This window comes from Macaca thibetana, chromosome 14, assembly GCF_024542745.1.
Source record: "Macaca thibetana thibetana isolate TM-01 chromosome 14, ASM2454274v1, whole genome shotgun sequence".
NCBI classification, from domain to species: Eukaryota; Metazoa; Chordata; class Mammalia; order Primates; family Cercopithecidae; genus Macaca; species Macaca thibetana.
In genome coordinates this window covers 45,604,272-45,623,209 of record NC_065591.1, presented here as the reverse complement: position 1 = coordinate 45,623,209, position 18,938 = coordinate 45,604,272, and the positions used below count along the sequence as shown (strand labels likewise).

Sequence of the window (18,938 nt, the reverse complement as noted above, 5' to 3'; positions counted from 1 at the left end):
CAGGAGGACTTCCTGGTTTCTCACCCAGCTCTGTCATTTACGTTGACCTGTGTAATCTTGGTCAAAAATCTGACTTCCTTACCTCACTTTCTGTATCACATAATACTTGCTAAAACCAACACCATCCAAAGAATTGAGTGCCATGCTGGCGCAGAGCAGACATCTACACAACAATGTTGACTGAATGAATGCTTGAAAGAATCCTGCAACTCAGGGCCTCTCAATCTCAGCACTGTTGACATTTTGGACTGGACAGTTCTTTGTTGTGAGAAGCTGTCCTGTGCACTGTAGTATGTTTAGCAACATCTTGGCCTTTATCCGTAAGATGCTAATAGTACCCTGCCCCCGTTGTGACAGCCCCAAATGCTGCGTTGTTGACAAATTGGTCCTTCACCTCCACCCTCCATCCCTAGCCAGTGGAGAGCTACTGATCAAAATTATGAAATTCTGTGAAAAAAATGACAGGACTTTAAAAAGTTAACAAAGAAGAAGTATTCGGGTAACTTATTTATAATTATCCTTTTAATAGCATCGGACATTAAAAGAAAGTCCAGCAGATGGCTGAATTGAAATGTATCAAGGCTAGCCTTGCAAACAGACACTATCATGTACTTTAAATGATGCTGTATGTGTTGAATGTTCCATAAATATAAGTAATGTACTTTATGCTTCTTGGAATGTGAGCTCTGTAGAAATAGTGTTGTAGTAGAACAGTGCTTTTCTTGAATATGTTGGCAGTTGTCTTTATTTTTTTATTCAGTGCCATATTGCTGGACTATTGCTGAAAAAACTTAACCTACCTCGTCAGCCCACCTCCATGACACTTCCCAGGATAAATATCAAGTGTACTATTTTTGAATTTGCAATTAGAGATTCAGGGATGGTGAGCTTTTTCTTTTTCTCACTTTCCATGGGAACAAAATTGCCAAAGCCTCACTTACTAGCCATGTGCAAGATATTATATAAAAGGAGTAGGAGAGAATGATAGGAAAAGGCAAGCAGTAGAAGAGGGATTTTATAATTTTATTATGATTTAAATACTAGTGTCTCTTTTGGGGGGCAACAAATCCTTTTGAGTGGATTTGGTATATTACCACTGTGTACAACAGTAGAAATAAGCACTGATAATTAACATTTTTTCTCAAAAGCAGGATTTCATGGTATGGTGAAGTGGCATTCAGAGGCACAACTGTTATTACACTTACAAATGAGAGCAGATTGCTCCAAGACATCACACTCAGGGTACTCCCAGCCAGTCTTTCCTTTACTTTCCCCTCCCCTATTCCCTCTAAGCCAATAGCACCTGGTTGTCTGCATTTATGTAAATGCAGGCTCCTGTGTATGACAGGGAGGAGGAGCTCCTGATTTCTCACCCAGCTCTGCCATTGACATTGACCTGTGTAATCTTGGTCAGAAATCTGACCTTCTTACCTCACTTTCTCCATCATGTAATACTTGCTAAAACCAACACCATCAAAAGTGGTCATCCCTGGGGCTGGACAGGGGACAGGAAAGATGAAAAGAAAGCTTACCTTTCCTCCATGTATATGAGAAAGGACTTTCTGCAATGATGGCAGGCATAACGCATAGCATCAACATTTAGTTCGCAGGAAGTTGCATTCTGCACCTTTTTCTAGAGATGAGAAAATGTCTTCCAGATGAGGACCCTTGAAGTGTGAGATGGAGGTTGGAAAGGAGATGGGAACCTGTGCTAAAAATGCAAGGATGGAGTAACTTCAAGCTCAGGGTCGAGTAGAGTCTATAATACGGGTGCAGTTTTATTCAGGTGTCCCATAGCTTAATTTAAAGTCCTTGGAAGATGTAAAGACTGGGAGTAGATAAGTCATAAAATGCCAAATGTCAGTAGGTGGGTGGATGTGATCTTCAGGAAGACTGCCTTGGAGCTAGACTCTACTCAAATTAGAGCTCTTAAATGTAGAGACTTTACATTTTCTGTGGCTATGAAGGAGCATTGGGAAATTGCTTGGGGTTGAAGAAACAGGAAGGGTCACATGTATACTGTGGAAGGCTATCATTTATTAGTTCAAAATAAATTCCATGGGTTAAGTACTGATTTGAGTTCATAGGAATGTTGATGGAACCTGGGAAGTAATGAGGGGTGGGGTGATGGTGGAGGGGAATGAGTGGGGTCCCCATTGTTAAATGCAAATTGTGTGAAATTTAAAGATCTCTGTGCTAAGTCTAAAGAAATTTCTTTTACTTATGGTACCCATTGACATTAATCAAGCCAGAACATTTTCCTTTAAACCAAAAAATAATTAGCCCTGACAACTGAAGTCAAATTAGCCTGTTGGGAATGACCTAATTGTTCTTTTGGGAAGGCTGGACACTGGCTTGCCCTTGGCTGTGGCGTCAGCCCTGGCAAACCTGGGAGATCTCACAGATTCTGGTGGGTCCCTTCTTGTCACAGAAAGCACAAAAGACAGAGGGGTTCAGGAGGTCACAGCCGTCCCCAGTCATCTGCAATGCCTCCCATCTGGAAAATTTTGTGTGTAAATGCTACCCAGATTCCTGCTAAAACTCCCATTCACCGTTTGTACGTTTGACTGCCTGCCTCTTTGGTGGCTGGCAATTTCTCCCAGCTGCTGGTAGATGGGTGTGTCCACTAACCTTTTCCCCACCTCCATTTTTCTGGCAACTGCTCAAGTTTTCAGGATTGCACTCGTGACCAAGATGAGAGCTCCCATTCCGCCCTGGTTATTTTTGGCAGCTGTGAGCAATGCAAGGCCTCGACTTTTGGCACTATGTGGTTGTGATATTAGGTAAACTTTTCCTGTGCAAGTATAGACAAAGAGTCCTATCTTGCGTTCATTCATCCATCGGCCGTTTTTACAGCATTCTGTTTTCCCATTGTTCCTAATAAGAGATGGCTCTGGAGAGCGTGAACATTTATTAAATGTATATTGTTGTTTTTCCCCCCTAGATTGAAAACATAGATGCCTGCTTGAATTTCCTGGCAGCTAAGGGAATAAACATCCAGGGGCTGTCTGCAGAAGGTGAGTCAGAGCGCTTGTTATGAAGCTGCCTCATAATTAGAAATGCCCACCTGTTACTTATGAATGATATTAACACAATTAAGACAAGGGATGTTGGTGGGCTCCTCTGGTTTTGTTTTCCTTTAGGTTCCTCAATGGTTGCCTAGACTTGAGGATGCCAACGTTATTACTCACCAAAGACTCACTCCAAGAAGGTAGATTCAACCATACCAGCTGCCTCTGCAAGACCCTGAGAGGGTAGTGAAGGGAAAGCTGTCCTATTCGAGAAAGACTTGCTTAAACAATGCTGGTTTGATTCACCTGTCTAGTAATTCAGTTAACTATCAAGTCAGGCCTTATCTATGGGAGAGAGCATGCTTCACCACAGAACATATTTCAGCTGTACAGTTTCCAGGGAGAAATGCTTAATCCTTATCTCTAACTTTTATTAGAGGAAGCAGCACTTTTTCTTGCTCTTATAAAATGCATGTGATTTATTAATGCAACGCTATATTTTTACATCGTGATTAGTTTTTAATTAATTTAAATTTGGTGACTAATTAGCACATTAGTTCACCAGCGTTTTGCTATTAAATTAGTTATTGGTCTGGAGATGGCTGGTTTGAATTCTCAGCCACCTCAGACAACATCTTAGCCTGAAACTTTCACGCTCTCTCCTGTTTGTAAATACAAGCAGCTGCCAGCTCAGAGCTGCCATAGGCCCAGGCATCCTCCCAAGCTCATTAGGCTGCACCTGCCTCAGTTTTCCCAGAACAGGTAAAGCAGTTTGGGCTTCAGACGATAGCGCCTTTCCCTAGTGAGACTGCTTTTTGAAAGGATGCCTGTTAGCATGGACTCTGGTGGTCAGGGTGGGGCAGAGGAGAACAATGAGAAAGGAAACAGCCAAATGGAGCAGGTAAGTTTGCAGGCATGATGGATTCCGTCTGGGACCTGTTCCTTGCCTTTGCTCTGCTACACGGTGAAAGCTTGGTTTTCCTGGCTGCGTTTCCGAGTGGTAGTCTCTTCTGGTATTGGGGGTGGGCAGTATAAATGGCCATGATTAGTGCCTAGTGGGTGTGTTGTGTCTCATTGGGACCGTAGGAATTCCCAATTGATGAATTGTAGGAACTCTGATGTGCTGGACCTGTTCCCAGTCAGGCATGGACACACTGCTTCCAGAGGTCACAGAAGCAGTCGTCGTGTGGTCAGTCCTCATTCCAGAGGATTCCCCAGCCCTGGGGTATGGACCCTCATCCATGGGGATAAGATCAGGGCTGGCTGACATGTGGAATATGCTTTGCTGTGGAGCGGGGGTTTGCTGGGAGTAGGCAGATGCAAATTCCCATTCAGAGGAGCACATGATTTCCTCCTGGTACGGAGTTCTTATGCTGGCTGGTAGGTGGCAGGGCATGCTCCTCCTAGTTTCTGGGAGTGATTAAACTCCTGGCACAGGCCTGTGTCCCCCAGCAGAGCACAAGCAGGGACTTTTACAAGGTGTGCTTGGCAGCAAGTGGCAGTAGGGCCTCTTGGGTATGCAGACTCTGCAGGCCTGCTTCATCCTGCCTGGCTGGGAGTGACCCCTGGCCACTCAGCTATCTACCCATTGTCCTGACTTCTGCCTCATTTGTTCTCCCCGTCTGCCCCATCCTCTCTGTACCCCAAGGCATAGAGAATCTATGCAATAAGTATTTGTTGAATGAACAAGTACCAACTATGCTTTGAAGGTTTTTATCTGTATTGGCTTCAGTTCTCACAACTAAAGTTGGAGTTTATGACAGCCTCAGTTTATAGATGAAGAAACTTTGGCTTAAAGAGGTTATGAGTGACATCCCTGAAGCATGTAGCTAGAGAGTGGCAGAGCCAGGATTTGCACCCAGTTCTGTGTGATTTCAGAGCTCATGATCATGGCATCTTCTGGGAGAGCAGGTGGATAAAATCTAGGTATGCCTTGTAAAGGTAAAATAAATGAGGTTTAAACTCTTGGTTACCTGGAACATGGTTTCAGAAGATGTTATAGCTCATGGAGGCACGTCATGCAGAGAGATACTCAGCCGTCTGCCCCTTTTTAACATTGGGATGACTCTTGGAGGCTCTGAGCATGGGAAGAGCATACCGTAGCCAGTGGTATCAAGCCATCATGGTATAACCATGAAGGAGTTTTATGGTATTTCAGTGACTACCTTAACTGTGCTATGTTGAATCCCCATCCTTCCTGCTGGGTCAAGACTCACTTAATGATATTTTGGCCAGAATGTATAGCTCTTTAGTCATCTTCAAGTTATCACAATTACTTGATGCCCATATTTATGACTCAGTCATGGTCATTTTTAAACTTCAATCTCATTTTAAACTTCAGTCTCAAACGTCAAGACTCTACTCAAAGCTCTTTACCCTCATTCCTTCCAGTACAAATGGCTTTAGGAGTTTGAAGAGAGATGGCGGCATGCTGACTTGACTTTCTCTCCTTTCCCCTTCCCATGTTCTTGTGCCTGAGCCTCCAGAATTGAGGCAGCACAGAGGAAGCAGAGCTCTGCTGCTAGGGAAGGTGCTGTCCTCAGTATACATCACTGCCACTGTCTCAGCTGGTAGTCTCAGCAGGCCCTTCTGACCTGGACTCACTCCCATGTAGCTCCCAGGGCACTGGTGGTCTTCTGTGAGACTTGGCCAGATCTTTTACCTCAGTCTTATGATCCCTCCAATACCTACCATAGGACTAGCAGGAACGTGTGGGCTCCATTTTCCACTTGCAGTGGGTGGAATTGCAAGGCCTCCTGTCACCTGGCAGCAGTCCCCCACCAGACAGTCTCTCTCCAGTTCTTTTCCCCACGCAGGTGGCCAAGAGGCAGATCAGCCAAGTCTCTTCTAAGCGGATGTCCAATTTGGGACTGGAATGCCAGGACCCTCCTTCTTACCAGCACCCCCACTTTGAGCGATCCTCAGAGCTACTACTCCCTTGACTTCAAGGGGCCCAAGGACTCTGCTACCTTGCCTCCTTGGTGAGGGGAGGAAAATATCCTTTCTCCATCATCATCAAACATTGTCTCCCCAAAATGACATTCTGTCATCTAGATCTTCTTATATTTTTTGGAGGTTGGGGAGTGATGAAGGTATTAGTGGTAAAAGTGTGAACTGCTGCATTCCTTTGGGAAAGTGGCCCCAACGTCTGCCACATTCTCAAACTTACAACAAGCAAGGGTACTTAGAGCCTTTAATCCTCAAATTTGGCCTTATTCACAATTTCAGGGTACAGGCAATATCTCATTTGACATCATGTTAAATTACAGGAATAGATTTATTGAGAACTTATCACGTCAGTCGCTGAGCTAAATGCTGTGCATGTTTATATCTTATTTAGTATCCCCAGCAACCTTATGGGGTCAGTATTAGTATTATCCCCATCCTACGGATGAGCAAACCAAGGCCCAAAGAGATTAAGCTACACAGTAAAAAAAAAAAAAAAAAAAAAAAAAAAGGAGAGCCACAAGATCAGCAGTGGCTAAACTACCCACATCTGCTGATTCAAAGGCCTGATGTGTGCTAATGCACATTACTGCGTATGTTTCTATCCACCTGCGTAACTACTAGCAAAGCAGTGTGGTGTATTAAAAAGTAATGTGGATTTAATGCTTTTTGTTTTCCTTTTGAAGATGACTGAGTGCCCTGAGGCTCCTTCTCTGATGAAAAAAACATCAGCAGTTGGAAGGCCTCATAGATACATCTCCACCCTTGCCCAGTCTAAAGCTGGGTTTGCATTCAGGAGGGTGTATGCACCTGTCCTCAAAGCATTTCAGCAGCTCAGGCCTGCCTCGACCTGCCTGCTAGAGAGCCACAGGGAGCCTTTGTTCTAGGGCACAGACAGCGGATGCTTGGGGGCAGAGGCTGCAGGCTCAAGTGAGCCCCATGGAGGTGCTGCTGGTTTGGGGAACTTCCCTGGACTAGACCTCCCTGCCCCATCAGTTTTCCTGAAGATTGAACCGATCTATTTGCTCTTGGAGATGTGCCAGAGTCCTATGAGCTTGGGCCTCCCTTTGCCCTGCGGTGATGTTCAAGATCCTCCATCAACCCTTCCCCAAGACACACCACCTGTCACAGCCATCTGTAAACCCGTCCCTGTGAGGAAGGATGGCCTTTATCTCTGGCCGTTTTGAGAACACCTGGGGTTTGTGCTATCTGGCCCTGAGCCCATCCTCCTGCAATGGAGAAGCGGAGGTTGGGGAGTAAGGCATATTCTATCTAGTTCAGCAAATGTTTCCTGGGCACATCCTGTATGCCAGGCCCAGTGCTAGGCACTGGAGTACATCCGTAATCAAGTCAGTCATATTAAACTAACCTTGATTCCAGTTAATAAAAGAGAGCTGTGTTAGTGGTAAGCACAGGATCCAGTGGTAACCAAAGAAAGGCAAATCAACTTTTCCTGGGGCTCTCAGTGGGGCTACACAGAAGTGGTGATGATTCCCTCCAGATTTCTTGGGATGAATAGGCATTTGCCAGACAGAAAAGGAAGGTGAAAGGAAACCTGAACAGAAGATCAGGCATAGGTAATATTAATATGATGGGGGGAAACCTTACAGACATTGTATACACAAAAGTAGGAACATCCTTCCAGGTGGAAGGAGTGTATGCTTTGAAGTGAAACCAGTTGCTGATTTGATTAGCTCAGTCCTGGGTTTGCTGCCCTGAGGACCAGAGATCTAGGTACTGAGTTTGCTCCTCCTCTCATCCCAAGCTAGAAAGCAGGAGGTCTTTCTGGACCTGTAGGGTGAAAGCAGCAGGTGGAATGTTTCCATTTCCTCCTACCTATATTACCTGAGTATGGCATTGACTGGGACTTTCAGTTTCTGTTTCTTAGCAGAAGAGGCACCATAGGCTCTGCTCCCACCCTCTCATCCCACTTCTCCTATGGGTAGAGTCATTGGCAGACTTGGAGAGCAGCAAGAACACAGAGGGCTGACGAGTGGAGGGGCAAGTTAAGTGGTGGATACCAGTTATATAGCTGGCCCAGCTGCAGGGACAATGCTGCAGGCTCCACAGTCCTTAATCAGCTGGGTGAACCTCACACAACCGTGGCTCAAGGGAATTGAAGAAGAGTTCTGCAGCTCTGTGGTCTGCACAGCCCCCCCTTTGGCTTTTCATCCCTTATACCCTACAAAGCAGGTTTCTTTGTATTAGATTATTTCAGCGCTTGTGCCATTGTAAACCAAGCCTGAAGTTTCTCTTTAAAAATGTTGAAAGAAAATAACTCCTATTTATCTTACTCTTCATTCCTGGCATTACCCACAGCATCTATGCAGATTAGGACCAGCCAATGGGAAGAAAGCGATTAGTCAGAACCCAAAGAAAGTGGAGTCAAGGCAATACTAATGCAAATAGAAATTGGAATATGAGAATATGGCCTATGCAATTTGCTTTTCTGTTGCCACAAGAGTGGCCACAGGAAGAGAAAGAACAGGGCTCCAGTTTGGGTTTAGCCACAACTGGCTAGTGTCTCCTTGGGCAAGTCAGTTCTCTCTAAATCTACATGTTTTTCCTTCTCTAGAAGTCCAGAGGGCGAGGTTAATCAGACACAAAATAGTAACTCCTTTTCCAAAGCCTTGGGGAATGTCATGAGGGAAACATTCTTGTGGGGCTTTGGGGTTTTTTTTAGGCTTCCTGTGGAACTGGCTTACCAAGGCTCGTGGAACAGACAAATACCATTTGGAAATATGGAAAGAATATAATTCTAGCTATTTTGGATACTGTCTGTTATAGACCACCCAAGGTAGAAACTGTGTGGCTGTCAGCACATTCAGCTCTCTTGAGTTTTTGTAATCAGAAAAGAAAATTAAACAGTTATAATGTCCATCAATTGGTGAATGGATAAACAAAATATGGTGTATCTATATTATGGGAATATAAAAACTGACAAATGCTCTAACGTGGATGAACCTTAAAACATTATGTTAAGTAAAAGAAGCCAGATGCAGGCCCAGCGCGATGACTTACGCCTGTAATCCCAGCACTTTGGAAGGCCGAGGTGGGTGGATCACCTGAGGTCAGGAGTTCAAGACCAGCCTGGCCAATGTGGTGAAACTCCATCTCTACTAAAAACACAAAATTAGCCAGGTGTGGTGGCATGCACCTATAATCCCAGCTACTTGGGAGACTGATGCAGGAGAATCACTTGAACCCAGAAGGCAGAAGTTGCAGTGAGCTGGGATCACGCCACTGCACTGCAGCCTGGACGACAAAGTGAGACTCTGTCTCAAAACAAACAAACAAACAAAACCAGATGCAAAAAACTATATACAGATGCTCCTCAACTTACCCTGATAAACCCACCATAAGTTGAAAATAAATGCATTTAATACATCTAACCTACTGAACATCATAGCTCAGCCTAGCCTACCTTAAATGTGCTCAGAACACTTGAACACTTACATTAGCCTATAGTTGGGCAAAATCACCTAACACACAGCCTATTTTATAATAAGGTGTTGAATATCTTATGTAATTTATTGAATACTGTACTGAAAGTGAAAAACAGAATGGATGTATGGGTACTTGAAGTACAGTTTCTACTGAATGTCTGTTGCTTTCACACTATGGTGAAGGTGAAAAATTGTAAGTAAAACCATCGCAAGTTGGGGACCATCTGTATTGCATGATTCTATTTATGTGAAATATCCAGAAAAGGCAAATCTGTCAAAACAGAAAGCAGATCAGTGGTTGCCTGGGAGTGGGTTTGGGGATTGATTGTAAATGAGCACAAGGAATCTTTTTAGGATGATAGAAATACTTTCTAAATCTAGAATTTGCTAAATTTACTAAATATCATTAAATTGTTCACTTAATTTTATGAAATTACACCTCAGTAAAACTGTTTTAAAAACCAGAAAGATTACCATTGCATTTTCTCTAATGTTAGATCATTCGTGATTTTCCTTTCTGGTCACCAGTGACTGTGGCATACAGGGATGAGCAGAGAGAATGGACCACTTCTCAGGCTTCCTTTGGGTGAAGAGCTCTGTAGTGGGTCCTGAGGAGGCTACAGGTAGAATGGCCACATTTTCTCAGCCAAAAAGGGAAGTACAGAGTTGGGCAGTATCCTAGGTGCACTCATTTTCTCATTTATTGTTTATTTTATTTTATTTGTTATTTATTTATTTTGAGATGGAGTCTTGCTCTGTCACCCAGCCTGGAGTGCTGTGTCGCAGTCTCGGCTCACTGCAACCTCCGCCTCCCGGGTTCAAGTGATTCTCCTGCCTCAGCCTCCCGAGTATATGGGACTACAGATGCCCACCACCATACCTGGCTAATTTTTTGTATTTTTAGTAGAGTCGGGGTTTCACCATGTTAGCCGGGCTGATCTCGATCTCTTGACCTTGTGATCTGCCTGCCTAAGCCTCCCAAAGTGCTGGGATTACAGGAGTGAACCACCGTGCCCGGCCTCATTTTCTCATTTAATCTTCAATTAATTCTCATAACAATCCTACAGGAAAGGTACAGTAGGACATATGCTCATTTTAAAGAAGAAAACCGGGGCTCAGAGAGATTGAATCCTGTAAAATCTCAAAGTGTATAAATAATGGAGTGTAGAGATTTAACCACAAGTTTTTCTGGCTCCAAAAATGAGAGATCTTTGTTATAAAAATGCTGCCTCCTAAGAGGAAGTATATTTATTGGAGGAACACTATAGTCTCTGACAAATGAAAAAAAATGTTTTAGGGAACAATGGCCATTCTGATGAGTAAACGACTAAATGACCATGGTAGGTAGAGAATACAACAGGACTGGCTCTGTTTGTCTGCACTGGGATTGGGCTGGTAGGTTATGGAGGGTGCTGATGTGAACATGCCTACTTTTTGCAGTGGATGACCCCGATCCTCTGGCTACGCTGAATTGTTAGTTCCTCTCCTCTTGTTTTTTCTTGGTGTGGTTAAAAAAAAAATGCATCATGGAATATTTGACATCCCAGAAAAATAAAGAATACTCAAATGCCTACCAGCTAGCTTAATAAATAAAACAGGATGGCTATACAAGTAAGCCAAGTTACAACAGTGTTAGAAAACTGGACCCTGAGTCGGAAAACCTAGATTCAAATCCCAGCTCCAGTGTTTATTACCTTGGACAAGTCATAAAACCTTTCTGAGCTTCTGTTTCCCCTTATGTGAAAGAAGGATAATCCTACTCACTTCCCATGTTGTAAGGATTAAATGAGATCATGCACATAAAGAGCTTAGCCTGATACACACTGGTTAATAATAGCTCTTATTGTTATAAACTGTATGACTTGATAACTGTAAAAGGCACTAAAAATAAATCTTACATAGATTTCATCTATCCCCATAATTAACAGTACTTTCTCCCTTCAGTGAATTCAGTTTTGAGGGGAAATTGTTTTCTTAACTTAATAGGCACTAACTTGTGTGTCAGCCCTTGCTTGGCTTACCTTGATTCTGTCCCTAGCTCTTGTCACTGCCCAGTTGGGTGACTATAGATATGTCACTTCACCTTGTGGGCCTTTGTTTTCCCATAAGTAAAGTGAGTAGCTAGCTGAATTATTTCATCCAAGCCTCACACTCTGTGATTCTCATGTACCACTGAGAACATTTGGAATCAGAAGTAGAACATGCTACAGGTGTGTGCCTCTCCTTTGGTTTCCTTAGTGTGGAGAAGGAAGCATGGCTGAAGGATTAAAGCTGAATTACCAAAAGAGACTGAAGGGCTGGCCCACCCCTTGGGCGTTTCTCTGCTTAACACATCACACAGAGTGGTTTATACGCAGTGACTTTGCATCCTGACTTGCCACATCAGTCCTGGCTACCAACTGTGGTCTGGTATAATTAAGAGCTCCCCACTCCCTGACTTTCATTCTCAAAAGAATCATAGTTAACACAATAGATTAAAAGGTCACCATAGTAAAAACTGTCATTTATAAGGTATGAAGCTGGAACTGTATGAGACTTTCATTCAGGATTCTGAGGTTATAGTCATATAATAACCAAGACGAGTGAAGGACTTCACTGTTTAAAGTGCGCTTTTGCCTAAATGCTCCCATTTGTTCTGCAAAACAACCTCGTGCAATGGGGCAAAGTGGTGTCCGTATTGCCTTTCTACTGAGGCCCAGAGAGATTAAGTGACTTGCCTGGGGTTGCACAACTAGTAAGCGATAAGAATACAGATTGGAACTCATGGCTTAGGTTTTCCAAATGCTGTGCTCCTGTCTGCTTTGTCCTGTGATAGAATCTGCTAGCTCCCAGAGTAGGGTGTGAAGGCTGGATTCTAGAAGTTTGTATTGTCAGTTTCTTCAGAGCCTGGAGAATGGGATGCTCCAAAAGGAAGTAATTCAGCCTGACCTAATCAGCAGATCACGTCGGGCCAAGGCACTGGCAGGGCACACTTCCTCTTCTGCATGGAATGGAGCTTGCTTCTGAAAGGACTCCATTCATACTTTCTGCCCCTCAACTAAGCCTTGGAGGAAACTCTTGTTCCTTCACTAGCAGCCTCTTTCCCAGCCCGGGGCTAACCTGTAAGTGTACATTACCTACCCTTCTAACAAGGCCTTTGAAGCTTTCTTGCTTCACATCTGTCTTTCCTCCCTTGCCAGTTAAGAAAAACCCATTCTAGAGTGATAGGAAAGCAGAGAGTGCTGAGTATGTTTGCCCCCAAGGTTCCTTCTCCTCTGTCCCTCATGCTTAGTGGCCCCCGAACTTCACTCTTAGGGTCTGCTCAGACTCTGGCCATCTGCATCTAGTGTTAACTGCATAGAAAGGAGGGATCTCCCAAGGAGAAGCCCCTCGTGAGCCATGGCCTTTGCCTGTGAATAAATATTTTATTCTCCTCTGCAACTCTTTATGCATGCCTTGAGGCAAATGTATTTTAACATTGAAAAATACTGTCTGGAATAAAAACAAACATTTATTCCCACTCTGTTCTAATTTCTTTTAATGTAGGGAATATTTTGTATGAGTCCATTATGGAAGCAAGTCCTTCTAGCCTGTCCTATACCCACCCCAAATTAGAGTTATTTGTTCAGCAGATGAGGGACACAGAGCCACATATTTGAGAGTAGAACGACTGGGGAAAGCAGAGCACGCAGATCATGGAGTGGGACAGCAGCCACTTGGCACACTCATTGTGGCTTGAAGCTTAGAACATGGACTTGGCAGAAGCCAAGTGCACTGTGAAGACCCATGAGCTTCCCCCAGTGCCAGAGTTCCTCCATCCCCTGCCTGTAGAACAAGCACAGTCTTGCTCGAGACGCTTGCTTTTTCAGCGGTGTCCTTACTGAGAATTTCCTCTTGGCACCTACCAGACATCTAGTTGCAACTTGCCTCCTGTATCCACTCTAATTCTAATGGCGAGAATAAGCTAATTTCTTTGTGGTATAGGCTGATTTTAATTGACTGTGATACCAATGAAGTGTTCAGGAAGCCTGTCATATCCTAAAGAAATCAAACTCACGTGCAGGCTGAAACAGCCCGTTGAACAGGAAGAAGAGCTCCCCATCTGACCAGAGTCTCTTTATTGTCTTGCAGAGATCAGGAATGGAAACCTCAAGGCCATTCTAGGCCTCTTCTTCAGCCTCTCCCGATACAAGCAGCAGCAGCAGCAGCCCCAGAAGCAGCACCTCTCCTCACCTCTGCCGCCCGCCGTGTCCCAGGTGGCCGGGGCCCCCTCCCAGTGCCAGGCTGGCACCCCTCAGCAGCAGGTGCCAGCCGCTCCCCAAGCCCTGTGCCAGCCTCACCAGCCAGCGCCACATCAGCAGTCAAAAGCACAAGCTGAAATGCAGTCCAGGTGGGGGCTCCTTGCCAACTGATGGTTCTGTTTCTTAGGCATCTTCCTCCACACCAACCAGTCTCTAGGCTATCCTGTATGGGTTTTTCATTTGTGCTTCTTCAATGCTGAGAGCTACTGGTGGTTAGTGGGAAATTAGCATGGCCTTGAAATGGATACAGTGAGGAGCCCTTCTTGTGTCTGGCGGAGATGTATACTTTTATAGGTCAGAATTGCCAGCAGCCAAAGCTAATTAGCTGCTCCTGCTATTACTCTGGCCTATTACACACATGCTTGTAGGCAATAAACAGCCCCTAAAATAGACTTCAAACCCCTTTTGTGTGTCTGCCTACAAGCCGAATGTTCAGTGTTATACATGAGAGTAGTTTTACTTAGTGGAGGTAAAAGTTCTATTCCAGTGGATGCCTCTGCTTTGCCAGAACAGAAATATAGAGGGCACTGAAGAAAGGTGGCAAGGGAAGGAGGCAGCCATCCCTGAGTGGGGCAGCATCGCCTAATGGGAGCAATTACCATTAAATGTGACTGTTGTGTTGAACTGCCATGAGGAGAGTCCCCACAATGCAGGAGTGATCGGCAGGGTTAGGGCCTGGATTTTGTTCCCAGGGGGACTGACGTTTGCCAGTCATATTCACCAGGTACAAGCCAATTGTCACTGTAGTTACCATCTACTGTGCTACAATGGAAATAACATCACTTTGTAAAACTTTTGTCTTAATGGCAGAAAAAAAAGGAAGACTTTAGAAACTAGAGAGTTCTTGACTCGAGGTCAAGTTCTACAGAAAAGTTCATACTGTTTTCTTTTAAGCCACAAGACTTCAGCTATAAGCCCTAAATGTCACTGATCCGATTGATTGCTTGATTTCATCCAGTGTGTGCTGAAGTGTAATGGCCTTTCCTTTTCATTCCCCCAAAGCACCAGCATTAATAATCATAAGGCTTCTCACACACCTTGATGTACCTTTTATTACCCATTGTAGTTAGGCAGAGCACAAAGCTGCTCAAACACCGCTGCTGCCTTATAGACAGTTACAGCCTTCTTTTTTCCCCATGAGAAGTGCTATTTCCCAATTGTGATGGTGTTAAAACCAGCAGTGATGGGTGTAATGTAAATCAGGCCCCGTAATTAATTATCTAATTATATCCAGTTTGCATTATGGAAATTTGTGGGGTGGGAGAGATGCCTGGACTAGCAATGAGGAACAGACAGCCTAGCAGCCAGTTGCCGAACCCTTTCCCTGGAGAACTGCCTGAGTGGGAGTCACTCCCAGTCAGAGCTTCCCTGATGGACATGGATGATTTAAATGATCAGGGCGTCATTTCCCAGACTGCATTCTGCCGAGTGCTTATTCCCTGGGATGTTAACTTGGGTCATATTGCAGGAGATGAGTTCTGTTGGGGGGGAAATATTGGGAGATAATTTGGGTTAAATTGTTATATGGCTGTCATTGTAGGTCTACTCAGATCCTTGAACCTGCCAATATGCATTTGTTTATTTAATTGATATTAAGCCTCCCATGTGCCAGACACTGTTCTAGGCACTTGGGAGTCAAAAATGAATGAGATTGCCAAGGTGCCTGCTCTCCTATGCTCCTGGAGGAGGCAGGCAAACAAGCACATGAACAGGGAAGGAAGCTGTCAGATAGTGGTGAGTATTATAATAAGACGATGGGATTCAGAGGGGCTGGGTTGCTAATTTAGGTTTGGTTGATAGAAAGGTCTCTCTCAGCACATGAATGGTAAGCTTGGTATGTTGGAAGAGCATAAACAAGGTTATTACAGCTTAGTAGGGGAGGAGAGGGACCAGTGATAAGGTGGTTTGGAAGGAGAGAGGGCCGCTACCATTTATGTGGATGACAGTGTGACCTGTGGTCCCTGGAGTTGTGCATTGCTGTGGTACTCCGGCCCCATCATAGAGTACCAGTTAAACTGGATAGGGTTTGGACTCCATTCTAAGGGTGACAGGAAGCCATGGGAAAGTCTTAAAGTAGTAGGAAGACTTGATCTGATTGGCAGGTCAAAAAATCCACCTTTGCTCCTCTTTGGAGAATGAGATTGTGGAGGAACAAGAATGGAAGGAAGGACCCCAGTTGAGAGGACTTTGCAATCCTATAGATAAGTTGGGTCAAGGTAATACAAGCAGAAATGGAGATGGACCAATTCTGAATCCTTAGGCAGTTGAACCAAGAGGCATGCAAACAGATTAACTCTCTGGAGTGACAGAAAGAGAGGAATCACAGATAAAGCCTAGATTCCTGGTTTGAAAAGTTAAGTAAAGTAAGTGGTGGTATTATTCTTTGAGATGAGGAAGCCGGGGAGAGCAGGTATGCATTATAAATGTTCAGACAGGCGGTGACACAGAAAGGAGCATTCTACAAACTTGGCCACAGCACTCTTCTTATTTTATAGAGCATCTCACTGCATAGGGTTCCAAGGAACATGCATTGGGAAATACTGGTTTATGCCACTGAGCTTTGCTAGCTGGAGGCATCCATTTCCATGGTAGGCATTTGTTTTCTTAAAATAACCAGATATTCCAGTCAGAGCACCCATCTCCTAGTACGCCAAGACATCCTACTGCTAACGAGTGCTTTACCTAAAGAAGAGCCAAACTTACTCGAGTCAGGTTTTTACATTCATTTATTCCAGCTACAAAGTGTCCTGACATAATGGCCCACCACCTACAGTGGTGACATGGACTGGGCTTTGGAGTTGCTGTATGTTCTTACCCCTTCATCTTGCCCAGGTTGGGTTACTTCTGCAGAAGGCTGGTTTTTTTTTTGTTTTGTTTTGTTTGTTTTTTTTTTTTGAGACGGAGTCTCGCTCTGTCTCCCAGGCTGGAGTGCAGTGGCGCGATCTCGGCTCACTGCAAGCTCCACCTCCCGGGTTCCCACCATTCTCCTTCCTCAGCCTCCCGAGTAGCTGGGACTACAGGCGCCTGCCACCATGCCCAACTAATTTTTTTGTATTTTTAGTAGAAATGGGGTTTCACCATGTTAACCAGGATGGTCTCGATCTCCTGAGCTCGTGATCTGCCCGTCTCGGCCTCCCAAAGTGCTGGGATTACAGGCGTGAGCCACCACGCCCAGCCAGAAGGCTGGTTTTATTCACTATATCCTGATACTTTCTAATTTTATTTCCAAAGGATAATCTTGTTCTCAAGGTCTAGGGATATGCTATCCCATGCTAACACTCTGGCTATAAATTTAAGAATGATAAAATTACATCAGTGTCTCGGTCTCCAAATTCTGTATTTGATAACCAAAATTCCAAGGGTAGTGGTTTGGACCCTTGATTATGAATGTCAAATGTTGATGCAAACCCCCCACATGCCAGGTTTGTTTTGTTTTTTCCGTTAGAACTCTGCCTAAAAACAATTTTGAAGCTACCTAGTTTCAGCACCCCTCGGGGGTAGCAAATACTAAAGCTTGGACAACTTTCCGTGAAGTTTGCTAGTAAAGAAGCTATGGAAGTTGGCAAAGAAAATCTGAGAATTTGTTTGCTCCACTGGCATGAAGGAATCAAAGCAAATCCTCCATAACAGCCTCAGAGAGGCTCACTTTGCCTCCTCACCTTAGCTCATCTCACAACTGACATGGTAGCCAAGAACTTAATCCACATTTCAGCCTGTGAAATTCCCCCCAGTCTAGAGTCCAGGAGAGGAGCATAGTCTCCAGGAATTGCTTTTTTTCCCCATCTGTGTCTACACAGATAATCAGTATTCAGTTGTTAATAACCAGAAAATGACTTTATATTTTTCTCCATTCTCCTCTGTCTCTTCACTGCCTAAGACTAGTAAAACCAATAAATTATTTCTTACCTCAGATCCTTTTATGAATGTGGTAGAGGATGTATGGATGCAAGAAAGATAAATATTTATTTCATAAAGCAGTAAATAAGTTTAACTTTTTCTTTTATAAAGCCTAACTAAAATTCTTCATGTCTACCAATTTGTAGTACAAGAAAAACAATTTAGTGAGTTTGACAAGCATTAAACGGTCATTTCTATAGCATTAAAAGCAAAAATTTCCAAGATCAGCAACATCTGGGTATAGATTTGCAAACATCTATGCCCTTGTTTTGGGTCACCTTTATGGGATCCTGAGGACATTCATCTGAAAATCACCCCAGTAGAACAAGCATGTGAAATAGAAACATCTCAATACTTTAGAAAGGCATAAAGTTGGTTTACTTGTCAAGGACCCCGTATTTTGAGAATAAGGCCTTAAGAAAGACATTTGATGTTTAAAGAAACACACACATGGATGCATACACACAAGCATTCTTAGATAATCTTAACAGCAGTTTCTTCACATTGGAAATCTATCAAATCAGTAAAGTGAGACCTAGAAATAAAGCTGCGTGTCATAGAAAACAGTGAGCAGGGGGAAAGAAAGCAATATCCCCATTGTTAGAAGACTCTTTGGATTTGTGTGTCTAATGTATCTTCTCTCTCCTCACTCAGCTCTTCTACTTTTTTCTTTCCTATCATGCAGTGCATCATCCAAGGACTCATCTCAAAGCAAAATCATCCGCTTCACTCTGGGTCAGAAAAAGATCTCTAGGTTAGACTTTCTCTGTGTCCTGCAAAGCATGGTTTAATCCCAACCCACTGTTCCATTGTTCCCTCTGCTCTGGCTGAGTTTCCCTTTGGTCCTCTCCCCGTTTCATGTTTGCAGTTCAAGAAAACTAAACGTGCTTTGGCTAATGGTCCCATGGTGCAGAGCTTTGAAAGTGGCCATGGGATTGTTGCAAGTGTGTGCGGGGGGAGTGACAGAGTGCAAGTGAGATTGAGGCGTACATGACGTTTCACATTTTCTTGACTTTTGGCTTTGACTGCTTTGTCATCAGAATCCATTCTGATTTAGGTAAAGGTGAGTTTCTACATAGTTTTTATAGTGGTTTTATGATGAGTTTGCTCCCTGCTTTGTCCTGGCCCTAATCCCACCTCACCTGCATCTCATTTATGTGTGTTGTGCTTTGTGGTGTTGTTAAAATTACTAATGTGGGTTTGGTTTTCTCTTGAGTTATAAAGACCTGAGCATGAATCCATATTGGGCAGAGGAGACAAAACAGCAAGGCAGCTATGTCTCATTTTTGTTTCTGGATGCTCTTAGGTGCCATGGAGACCACCTCAGTTCCCTGAAAATAAAAAATATCCTTGCTCAC

General features: G+C 43.9%; 1 protein-coding gene across 9 annotated transcripts in view; it reads left to right on the top strand.

Annotated features, from left to right (window-relative positions):
• The window catches only part of NAV2 (neuron navigator 2), a 766,628-nt gene that overhangs the window by 509,434 nt on the left and 238,256 nt on the right, over window positions 1–18,938 (top strand). For 7 of the 9 annotated variants that reach the window (XR_007719073.1, XM_050755338.1, XM_050755336.1 and 4 more), the window contains 3 exons: window positions 2,945–3,017; window positions 13,514–13,772; window positions 18,266–18,334. Coding sequence is in view for 8 of the 9 variants with exons in the window: in XM_050755338.1 (XP_050611295.1) it covers window positions 2,945–3,017; window positions 13,514–13,772; window positions 18,266–18,334 (401 nt within the window). In the remaining variant the exon portion in view is untranslated. The remainder of the gene's footprint in view (window positions 1–2,944; window positions 3,018–13,513; window positions 13,773–18,265; window positions 18,335–18,938) is intronic. The other 2 variants (XM_050755340.1, XM_050755335.1) reach the window with 1 other exon arrangement.